The following is a 10,909-nucleotide window of genomic DNA, read 5'->3' as shown; positions in this document are numbered from 1 at the left end:
ATATATATATATATATATATATATATATATATATATATATATATATATATATATATATATATATAAACTATGGAGATTATTTTTATTAAAATTATAATGTTTAACTTATAATGTTTAACTGTTTTCTAACTAAAATGCGGATATTAAGATGTAATATTTGAAATGCATTGAGCACGAAACTTCTGGTCAAAAATAAAAAAATATTATAACTTCGTTTTATCTGAATAATTTTGTTAGTTCATTTGTTATCTTTAAAATAAAACCCTTAAATTGGTTTATGTTAATATCTAAATTAATTAACTATGAGTTATATAATATGAGTTAACACGCGATTCACATTTAATAATTCTTTTACTGTCTTGATAGTGCAAGACGTCCTCAAGATTATCCTAAATAAATCCAGCTTTTCTGACACATTTGTCGGATACATCCACGAGATATGCACCATATTCTTTTTGGATATCTGTTGGATTAATCAAGGACATTCTTGTACTACCTGGATAACTATACCGCTTGTATGATGTACAAAGTATTCAGTAGACGATATCCTTGTCAAAAACTAAAGCAAGATAATTTTTTACCTTAGTTTTCAATAATGAATATCAGCATAAACATTGATTATACCTGCTACCAAATACTTTGTACATAGCAGTATCGCTAATGAGGTAATGGAAGAGGAATGGATTTGATTTTGTTGCCTTTCGAGAACTCGATTTTTGGTATCTTCTAGAATCAGGTAGACATTAGATGACAGATTCCGGCTACTTATATCAGTCGTTTAACTCCTATGTTACAGAGTTTGTATTAGATCAAACTTCCATACTTTGTTAGGTCCGATCTCTGAAACATAGAGAGCTGTGCCGTTTGGACATATAGCGATGGCGTGGGGCCTCAGGAAAACCTAAAAAAAAAGATAATATGTGACTCGTATAAAAATATAATACAATATGCTTAAATAAACAATGTCAGAAATATAGAATATATGCATACTGTGTGCGTTAAATTAGAGCGTAAAACTTACCGAAGATTCTGGACCCCAAAATCCTATTACTTCTCGATTTACAGGATCGATTGTGAAACCTTTAATTTGTATGTTTCTGGACGTCATGCCATTGACAGCATAAATGATTCCACCTTGAATTATTAATAGTAATGAAAATTTTCAGTTAGTGTCTTGAATTAACTAATTTCTTACGTATATTTGAATATGTACAAGGTGATGATAAAACTTTGGATTTTCCTCGTTAAATCACTTACGGTACGACGCGATACCGAAGATGCGGCCAAAATGCGGATGATGAATCGAATATGGAAATTCGGGATGTTGTTTCGCTCCGGAAAGTTCGACGTTCATGCACACGATCCTCGAATTTTCGCGATCGGCCACGCACACTTGCCTGTTCGGCAAGATTGTCAAGGCGTGCGGAATTTTTAGAGACACCCAATCTAAGTGTAAATAAATTAATTTTATTCATCACTTTGAAATTATTTAGAAAAGAGAAATAATAAGTAAATGCAATAAATTGTTTCTCTATCGCTTTTGTGATTTGTATATTCGAGTCTTATATTAACTGGATATATATTAATATTATTAAGTTCTCAGTTTAAATTTAATATCAATTATATTATAAACATACGTTCGTCGATACTATATTTGGGGTTGCCTTTTGAGTCAAAAAGCATTATTCTACTGTTGCAGTAACCATCCGCTACGACTATTTCGCCACCTGGTGCAATCGCGACAGTCGTAGGTTGGCAAAAGTGATCCATATCACTTCCAGGCTCAAATCTTTGGCCAAGGACTAGCCGGGGTACACCGTGAGCTGAGTACTGTGAGTTATACGAATACAATTAGCCCTTGCCAAAATATTTTTGACAAAAATTAATTGATGAGAAAAAATATAGTAACACGTTTTAACGTGTTTTTTTGCTGAATAACAAAAAAAATATAAGATATTCTTAGTTTTTTTATTAAATTATTTTATCGAAAGTTTGTTTATGTTTGCACACATTTTTAATATATATATATATATATATATATATATAATATACCGACAAAATTGGTATTTGATCGTATTTTAATAAGTGATGCAATATGGACTTCTCTGTATACCTTGAATACTTGATGGAGTGCGATGTCAGTCAACCATATGTTTCCAAAGCTGTCGACGTGAACTCCGTGAGGCAGATAAAACGTTTGATTTCCCCAAGCGCGAGTAATATCACCAGTGTTTGAATCCAATGTCAATACGACATTATCACGAATAGGACCTTTGTACTTCTCTTGGTATTCCGCGTTCTCGTTGAAGGTGCTAAAAAACCATCAATGAGGCATGCAAGATCAAAGAATTTCTTCCAACATATTTATAGTACAAAATTATAATATTAAATATAATACTACAATATATTAAAAAATAACATAAAGAAAATAGATATTTTTAGTCTTGAGAAATTTCGCTTCTTTTTTGTTATCCTATCGCTGCAATTTCGATTTCTATTCATTAATTAATCGGTGTATCTCTTACTCATAATCCCATACTCGATCTGCGCGATGAAAAATCACAAGTTTTCCCGACGGGTCCACGGCGACGCCGGAAATCTCGCCGAGATTTTCGGGGCTTCGCCAGACGTGATTTTCAGTCGGTTGTAACGGTGCCTCGTGAGAGTCCGGAAATTGATCCTGCGTCATGACACAATTAATTGTAAATTTATTGTCAGGACGTAGCTATTTTTGTTTTTTATTCTCGTACTGTATAGACATTGCGACAATTCGCGATCTTTGTGAGATAATATCAGAATTATGTTTCACATAACTTTTGTCTGTATATTATTGTCTTCAACACAATAATTTTTATCGTTAACAATAAACAATGCGACTTATTACACAACAGTTGCTTATATACATACAATATATACATACAATAAAGGGGTTGTAGAGTCCGTCGAACTTGCCATAATGATTTTCATTGAAGCCCTCGTCGTCGATGTCGGACGTGGCTCCTTTAAATAACACTATTACAAACGCCAAAAGAAATCGCACCAACTGATCGAACCAATCCGCCATGATTTCTCTTCTCTTTCGTAAGTCTCGCAGCTGAGTGTATCCAACCCGAGAAGGGTTGAATCGATAGCACGCGCAGGCGCCCGTCGAATTTAAATTGTCACAATTTTCGAGCGCAACTTCGCAGTTGATGCAACAAGTTCGAGGAAAATCGATTAATTGTTCATGTATTGTATGTGTGATGCTGGCAAAACAAAAAAATTCAGAATATTACACTGTAAAATATCACACTGTAAAATCTTGCATACACAGTACGTAAACAAATATTTCAAAAAGCCCACTCTAAATTTTGTGTCGGAAATAATTTATTCATATGTTCATTCGTATGTTATTTACATTATGTATAGACTAGTATATAATATAAATAACATATGAATGAACATATAAATGAGTTATTTCCGACACAAAATTTAGAGTAGACTTTTTGGAACATTTATTTACGTACTGTGTACATAAGATTTTTTAGTGTAGAAGTTAACAGAATAGTATAATAGCGAGCTCGATAGCAAATTTAGTTATACAATCTAGAAGAATTAATGCGCCATTCCGTTTACACAGCAGTATCAATTCGCGTCGTTTCACTATAACTAATTGAACCAGCCAAAAAGTTTGATTCGATTTCCTGCTTTTTCGATGATAAATTCCCAAACATCTTTTAGTTGTATGAATTCTGCCAGAACCATGGTGAAAAATTATAAACAAAGGTGATTACTTGATTGATGAGTAATTTCTTCTCTCTCTCTTATATATATATATATATATATATATATAACAAATTGAAATTAATAAATAATAAATATATACTTAATAAATATAACAAATTGAAATTTGTTGACTCAGAAATCGAATCGAACACATTGGCTGTTTCAATCTTGACGCAGAACGTGAAAATAAACAAGCGAGATTCTGTTGATGAGAACAAAAAGTATGCGAACGTTTGGATAAGTGGCAGCTGTTACACCCGGCACCGCTTAAAATCAACTGCGTCTGACTTAGGATCGCGAGGAAGGACCCGTCGGCGCAATCCGACAGGTAGACGCCGATCGATAGTCGCGCGCAGATGTCCTGGTCACTATCCCAGGAAAGTGGGAAGGAATATTGGGTGACGTATCCTGGAAACCGTTGACGTCAGAGTTTTTATCTCTTCACAGGGTAATCAATAACTTAGTAATCTGTGGCAATGTCCGGCCCAGGTACGCACACTCGTCAACACCGCATTCAAATGAACGTTTCACGCTGAAGAATCGAGCGTCATTTGTATTGTACCTGTATCACGAGAAACAAGTGTGTCAAATAAATTTGCGTTACTTGCGGGAACTGTATTTGTGCGACGGAAGAGATGTAACAACGTGTCGTTATTATTTAGTTAACACAATAATCGCGTTGGAAGTATAATCTACATGACACAGCTGCGAATGATGAATTCCCTCAAAAATTACTCCATCAGAACTTTATTAATAGCGATCACAATGAGAGTTTATTTATAACGTAGTAGTTGTAAATTCATGGCAGCATAAGTGTTCGTAGATGTACTGACAGAAATAATATTGCTCTCAGTCAAATTTGAGTGTTCTGCATGCGAAACTGCTTTCTGAACTCTCGTTAACACTCATCGTGCGACGTTCTCCTTTTTGCCCCAAGCGAAGCTGCTAATAGAAAATTACATTCGAAACGAAGTCGTGCCATGTCTTAACCGGTGAATCAACCATTTACGAAAACCGTAATGATCGTCGTGCGTAATCGTAGATTTTGATTTTGAATGAATGAGATTTGATTCCGTATTGGCGTCCCTATAAAACACAAATCATCGAATTAATATCAGCTGGAAAAAGAAGTTTTTAAAGAGACTGAAAGCGTCTGATTAATATGATAAAATACTTCGGTATAGATCAATTTTAAGACCACTTTCTCCCCTTCATAATATTACAATAAATTGCGTCTTATTTACTCTATTTTAAAATTCACTTAAAATGCGTACTCATTTATGGGACTATGAATTGCTCCATCTTTGTGTTATATATTCGGTATGAGGAGGACAATTAAAAAATATATAGGATAAAAAATAAATTTGACATTGATTGCCAATTTCAAAATTTGCAACGCGACTTGTAATCACGTAGAGCGCAGTTTTTAATAAATTCTATCGTATTTACCTGTTTTCTTTTGCGGCACACGGGGTAGTGCCATTCATTTATCGATCTCAAGGCTCAACGATGTTTCCGGTTGGGTCCATATATAGCCTGTGCGTGTCATACTGCAATGTGCGTCATAATATCTTCCTGGTGCACGACAATAGGACCACCTCGGGCAACGACATCGGAACTTACTGTGAAACTCTTCCTTGCACACTTCGTTCCACCAACAGGTCCTCTGAAACGTTTAAGTTAGTGGCGTAAGTGGATATGATCAAAAGTGTTCCCTTACGATACTCTAACGTGACTAAACCGTGACTGTTTAATACAAATCAACTGCGTGATACAAATTCACTACCATGTATTCTATAAATTTTCTTAAGCTGTCGTCACGATTGCTTCTGTATAACTCTATCATAGAGAATTCATTAAAATTATAGACTTGTAAAATAGAGATTTTAATTATATTTCAGAATGTGTAAAACTTCTCTCTTGTTTTATTATTAACTGCAACAATGTGTTTTTTCTTTTATCAAGGTTTATAGGTTTCTTTAACTTTTTTTAATCGTAAGTATAATTTTACTTAACGTATCTTCCGCGTACTATGATATTTTTTTAGACATACGGTATAATCTCAGCCTGTCAGACCCGAACAACTTTGAATTACTATAGCTTTGTTCAAAATCAATAGTTTTGGGCACACTCCTTTTACAGAGATATAGAAAAGACTCAGCTATTAATAGCGCAATAAAATGAGAATCTGCGAGCGGATTTGCGCAATTTTTCAGACATAACTTTTTCGGACCTTCCCTGAAAGTTCTCTGCTAATTTTCTAGTAATCTTCTGTATATCGATCTTCTGTACAATTTCCTGTATATCGATAATCGATCGGATATTTGTTTGGGCCTCACAGATCCAACAAGAGTTTCCCAGATAGTACAGAAAATTCTAAAAGAATTCAGTCGTATATCATCAATTCTGAGTTTATTTTTAGATACAAAAAGAATTCTTTTCACTGAACTGAACTCAGGAGAATTCTTTTTACATCTGAAAATGAACTCAGAATTGGTGACATACGACTGAATTCTGAGTTTATTTTTAGATACAAAAAGAATTCTTTTCACTGAACTGAACTCAGGAGAATTCTTTTTACATCTGAAAATGAACTCAGAATTGGTGACATACGACTGAATTCTTTTTTAATTCTGTGTGTTAACTGAGTTGATAAGTTACAATATCACGTTTGAAGAGCAAGTCCCGAGATACCTACTTCCGCTAGATATCCTCTTACGCTTTGGTCACTGTAGTTTCGCTTGGTGATTATGTGCCTGGCGTTAGCCGAGTAAACTCTCGTGCACAGCGTAAATATCAATAAGAAACATAACGTGGCTCTATCCTGCAAAAGAGAAACACATTATTCACAAATTTCTCGATGTACTTTAAGTCGAGGCGATCGTACTCGATTTCAAAGAGGAGAACTCAATTTTGCAAAACGGTTCCTCGTCAATTCTTCCTCCTATTATGCGCGAGTTCCTCGCGAGATCTTGTTTCTTTGATGCCTTGATCAGATTTGGGTGTTTTCCAGTCGAGATAAATTCACGAAGGGACTTGGCGATAAATGCACGTCTCTCATTTTATCCACCTTCCGACTCGCGTGCTTTTGTGTATTCATCACCACGCGATACCCGTCGACTGGGATATCGCGATATCGAAATTCCTGCGAGATTATTCGCGCGCGTTTACTCACTTACATTTTCCCTCATTTTCGCCTCTCGTGCAGCACCACTTTGCCCCCGATTCCGGATTACATGCAAAATGCGGCGAAAGGCTGGCGGGTCCCCGTGAGCTGCATTTGTCCGCCGCGGCGTCACTCGCCAGGCATCGTTCCTGCACGATGCAGTTCCTGAAGGGAAGGAGTCGAATGACGTCGAGCATGCGTACACTCGCTCGGCATTCGTTGATATCGTTAAGGGTAGGTCAGTCTCGCTTATCTGGTGACGATCGATCGTCACGCGAACTCTTATGACGTGCGAAAGTATAGGCTTTCGGAAATTCTCTCGCCTCGTTAACGACCTCGGCTCTTTTTAAACGTCCTTCTATCTCCGTCCTGTCGATCGCAGGTAATCTTATCCTCATGCAAACAGAATTGCTACGTGATTAAGTGAAATCCGTGTACATTTCCACACCTATTTCGTGATGTATAGGACGTTTTCCAAATTACTTTTAGTTCTAATTCTTTGAGATACGATTTTCTTGAACAAAATTCATTCGATTGAGATATTCATTTCTACACCTTTTATGTGTGTGTATGATATACCTCTTTCACTAGTTCTCTTTTATTTCTTGTGATTTCCGTAGAATATTTTCTATTGGATTCGCGCGCGATGCGCCAGTTTATACGGCTTGTAACGTCTCTCGAAAAGCGCGCTAAATCGCTGAATGCGACACACAACGGCGACGGAGCGAACTAGTTTTGCCGAAACTCGTTGGCCGAAGTTTGTGGATGATCATCTGTTTTGTATTGGATTTATCATTTGTTACCTTCTTCGAACGAAATGGCATCCCGCGCATTATTACAACAATGTGCGGGTGCGATTAGCAAAAATAATCCTGGGTACGTAAATTTCTTGCATTGTTTGCATTGTTTTGTGAATGAATGTCCCATCTGAAGGGGAAAACAAACGCTCATAACCTCACAATTTTACATAACAAATATTACTCTGGTTGAAGGCAACTAAATACGAAAAGATAGATACTTAACAAATGTTAATATTAGATTTATATAATTACAAAACGTCATTTAACAAAACTATAAGTTTCGAGTAATAAATAATGAGGTGAAAGATGGTTTGTAGTGTGATGTTGTAATGTGCCTAAAGTTTTATTCCAAGGAAACTCTGTGTGCAGAATAATCAGGATGCTTTCGAGTAAGACCAAAGAACTGGGGAAAGTGCCCGATATAGCGAAACGCAAAAATCTCGAGGACGTCTTACGCTCTGCCGATGAGAAACAATATCTGCAAGCTGTAAAGAGCACCATTACCGTGAGTGTCGATGAAGACATTGGTTATGTATCCGGGGTTCCCGAGGAACACATCAAGACTCGTAGAGTACGGATTTATCAGCCTGCCAAGAGTGCTATGCAATCTGGAACAAATAATATTCACTTCTGGCAAATAGATTTTGAAACACGTGAGCGTTGGGAGAATCCATTGATGGGATGGACTTCCTCGTAAGTATTAATGCTGTTTGTATTCAGCAGAGAAAGTTGCTTTGTAACTGTTGCAAGATTCGTGTATCCAGTTGGTGTATGCTATTAATCTTGGCTGAACCTGAGAGTGTGTAACTTTGTATCGATCAGATTCACAAATTTTACGACAGTTGCAAAGCAATCTTCCCTGTTGCATGCAGCCATTCAGATGCATTCTCACATTCAGATATGAATAATATTGTAAATTTCCTATTATGCAGTGGGGATCCCATGTCAAACATCAATGTTGACTTTACCAGCCAGGAAGAGGCAATTGCACATTGCAAGAAGATGGGATGGGACTACTACATTCAGAAGCCGAATGTGAATCAGCCGAAGCCGCGCACTTACGGGATGAACTTCTCTTGGGACAAACGTACCAGAGTTTCTACTAAATAGTTCGTACACAGAAAGTTTAGATCAATCATTCAGAGGGTAACGAAGACGAGCGTGACGTAATCAATTGTAATCACGCTTGCGAGAGGCCCCTTTAAGAGATAAATGTGTATTATATTGCAAATAAAATGTGTATATATTTAACGCGACGTATCTTTCGTGTTCCTCATTTGTAGTGATCTAATCTTTAAGTTACATGAAAGAGAACACATTTTATTTGCTTGACAATGCTTTTATTTTTTCTATTGCATCAAGTTCTTTTCGCAAAGTAGCGAGACAATGTCTAGCATTTGTGTAGCTTAAACTTATCATTGAGCTAATTTTTTAATTCTAAATTTAATATAGATTTAACTTTACTTACTACTTGTATGTTACTTAATACTTTGTACTTATATTGAAATTAGATTTATTCACATTTTCCTGTATATCATATACGAATGTTATTTTTGATAATGCGAGATAAGCAACAACGCGGATATCTATGTTCACGTGTACGTCTGAGTGTTGGGAAAGAGAACGTGGGCGCAAGCCGTAAAATTCATGCAAAATCAACAACAATTCAATAACATTTTAACATTTCTAATTATTCTTTTCGTTTTGTTTTATTATTTATAATTATATTATACTACAATATTGTTAACAACGTTGTGTATTGACGAGTTGCACGCCTTCGAGTTAGGCAGAGCGAAATGAGAAGTATTGTACAATATGCATTCGAATTTAAGACTGATCTAAACTTATCGAAGATCGTGTTACAACGTCTCGGGAGACCAGCGTCGCATCGATAATGCGGATCTCTTTGGGCCCGTTGCATCAACGTGACACTCGTTATCAATGAAATTTTGTTTCTAAACGATATCTTACGCAATTATCGCCGTTTCTCTTAGTCAAATTAAAAGAAAGATATATACGGGAATAGATGACTTCGACACCTATATTAATATATCAGTATATGTCTACGATTGGAGTTTTATAAATATTTTGCTGCTAAATGTGATTAGCACCTTAAGAAGATGTTAAGCTGCTAATCACATCTTAAAAGTACAAACCGATGCAGTGTTCACGCGTGATTGAATTCAAGTGGGCTTCATCTAAAAGAAAGTAGAAGAAGAAAAATTTTAAACTTGATCGTTTGGGCATTTTTGTTCTGAAAGTCCAGAAATTGTTATTTTCTACTAGTAATAGGAAATATACAACAAATTCGGTATATTATTATTATTATTATTATTATTAGAGCCATGAAATTTGGGAAGTAATAGCGGGGCGGGCATTGATCGGACGCGATTAATTGAGCTCGTCGCTGCAACGGACCCTCAATTGTTTGTTAATTAAGAGATAAAGCGAAGTAAGACGTGCGCAATCGTGTCTCATGAGCAGAATATGAAAAATGGCCTACAATGTCGTATTATCGCGTAAAAACTATAGAGGTCGCGAGAGGAAATTATAAGTAAGAGAAACAAGTTGCTTCACGTATCCCCCAGAGAGGCGTTTATACCACTAAATTGTGTGTAAAACATTTTATGGTACCTATTAATTTTCTAAATATTTCTGCCCTGCAAGAAGCGGATGAATCAGAGGAAATCATCAGGGATTTATTCTGAAAAATTTTATCGTTTTTTTTTTTATTTTGTATACTTGGTGTCACGGCAACGTGCCGTTCGATTTCAAATCACCAACTGTGTGTACATGTGTGTGTGCTTTCGTTTCTGCCTGTACGAGTCTCTTTCTCTCTCTTTTTTTTTCTCTCTATGTGTTTTCTGTGTGTATGTGGAATATTAATTTCGCAGAACAGATCGCCGCTGAGTTCCTTATAATTGACCCTTTTGTTGCAGCAAGGCGCAATGGACTAATGCAGGTCATCCTGCGTTTATTCTTATAAACTGCGAGTGAGAGTTATTATCATAATATACGAAACCACGATGTCGCCGTCGATTGTCGGCAAGACCATAAAATATTTTAAGCTCGGTATAAGTCCGACGCGTACGTTCCTCTTATGTAGATTTTTCTTTTCCCATCATGTCTCTCTCTCTCTCTCTCTCTCTCTCTCTCTCTCTCTCTCTCTCTCTCTCTC

At 36.2% G+C, this 10,909-nt stretch overlaps 3 protein-coding genes across 4 annotated transcripts; 1 reads left to right on the top strand and 2 right to left on the bottom strand.

Annotated features, from left to right (window-relative positions):
• Positions 1 to 38: 38 nt before the first annotated feature.
• On the bottom strand, positions 39 to 4,342 carry LOC116846670 (peptidyl-alpha-hydroxyglycine alpha-amidating lyase 2-like). 2 transcript variants are annotated; one of them, XM_032820812.1, is made up of 8 exons: positions 3,997 to 4,342; positions 2,921 to 3,245; positions 2,526 to 2,680; positions 2,114 to 2,312; positions 1,638 to 1,830; positions 1,258 to 1,446; positions 1,022 to 1,134; positions 39 to 901 (listed from the first exon to the last, which is right to left on the bottom strand). In XM_032820812.1, exons 2-8 carry the CDS (start codon positions 3,062 to 3,064, stop codon positions 791 to 793), a joined length of 1,104 nt encoding a protein of 367 aa, XP_032676703.1. In that variant the 5' UTR covers positions 3,065 to 3,245; positions 3,997 to 4,342; the 3' UTR covers positions 39 to 790. The 2 variants fall into 2 exon arrangements, with proteins under 2 accessions (XP_032676703.1, XP_032676704.1); XM_032820813.1 differs by lacking the exon at positions 3,997 to 4,342 and having other exon boundaries at positions 2,921 to 3,261.
• A 154-nt stretch (positions 4,343 to 4,496) lies between these two features.
• LOC116846672 lies at positions 4,497 to 7,131 on the bottom strand. The gene is made up of 4 exons (XM_032820815.1): positions 6,945 to 7,131; positions 6,464 to 6,589; positions 5,215 to 5,431; positions 4,497 to 4,851 (listed from the first exon to the last, which is right to left on the bottom strand). The coding sequence occupies exons 1-3, from the start codon at positions 6,954 to 6,956 to the stop codon at positions 5,249 to 5,251; spliced, it is 321 nt and encodes a 106-aa protein (XP_032676706.1). The 5' UTR covers positions 6,957 to 7,131; the 3' UTR covers positions 4,497 to 4,851; positions 5,215 to 5,248.
• A 509-nt stretch (positions 7,132 to 7,640) lies between these two features.
• On the top strand, positions 7,641 to 8,987 carry LOC116846671 (NADH dehydrogenase [ubiquinone] iron-sulfur protein 4, mitochondrial). Its single transcript, XM_032820814.1, has 3 exons — positions 7,641 to 7,807; positions 8,101 to 8,424; positions 8,664 to 8,987. The coding sequence occupies exons 1-3, from the start codon at positions 7,749 to 7,751 to the stop codon at positions 8,839 to 8,841; spliced, it is 561 nt and encodes a 186-aa protein (XP_032676705.1). The 5' UTR covers positions 7,641 to 7,748; the 3' UTR covers positions 8,842 to 8,987.
• The last annotated feature ends 1,922 nt before the right edge of the window (positions 8,988 to 10,909 follow it).

The sequence above is a fragment of the Odontomachus brunneus genome, unplaced genomic scaffold (assembly GCF_010583005.1).
Source record: "Odontomachus brunneus isolate Ranch 3 - 2012 unplaced genomic scaffold, Obru_v1 Obru_scaffold_066, whole genome shotgun sequence".
In the NCBI taxonomy this organism is placed as follows: Eukaryota; Metazoa; Arthropoda; class Insecta; order Hymenoptera; family Formicidae; genus Odontomachus; species Odontomachus brunneus.
Note: the sequence above shows the minus strand (reverse complement) of the source record. Positions and strands in the feature narration are given on the sequence as shown.

What these genes read in the sequence shown, in the direction of transcription:
- LOC116846670 (XM_032820812.1), bottom strand. Translation starts at nt 3,064, where the DNA reads ATGGCGGATTGGTTCGATCAGTTGGTGCGATTTCTTTTGGCGTTTGTA. An exon ending in GATCGAGTATGGGATTATGA is followed by an intron (nt 2,313 to 2,525) that starts GTAAGAGATACA and finishes ATGGTTTTTTAG; the next exon opens with CACCTTCAACGAGAACGCGG. An exon ending in CACTCCATCAAGTATTCAAG is followed by an intron (nt 1,831 to 2,113) that starts GTATACAGAGAA and finishes TATAACTCACAG; the next exon opens with TACTCAGCTCACGGTGTACC.
- LOC116846672 (XM_032820815.1), bottom strand. An exon ending in TAAGAGGATATCTAGCGGAA is followed by an intron (nt 5,432 to 6,463) that starts GTAGGTATCTCG and finishes TAAACGTTTCAG; the next exon opens with AGGACCTGTTGGTGGAACGA.
- LOC116846671 (XM_032820814.1), top strand. Translation starts at nt 7,749, where the DNA reads ATGGCATCCCGCGCATTATTACAACAATGTGCGGGTGCGATTAGCAAA. An exon ending in ATTAGCAAAAATAATCCTGG is followed by an intron (nt 7,808 to 8,100) that starts GTACGTAAATTT and finishes CTCTGTGTGCAG; the next exon opens with AATAATCAGGATGCTTTCGA. An exon ending in TTGATGGGATGGACTTCCTC is followed by an intron (nt 8,425 to 8,663) that starts GTAAGTATTAAT and finishes CCTATTATGCAG; the next exon opens with TGGGGATCCCATGTCAAACA.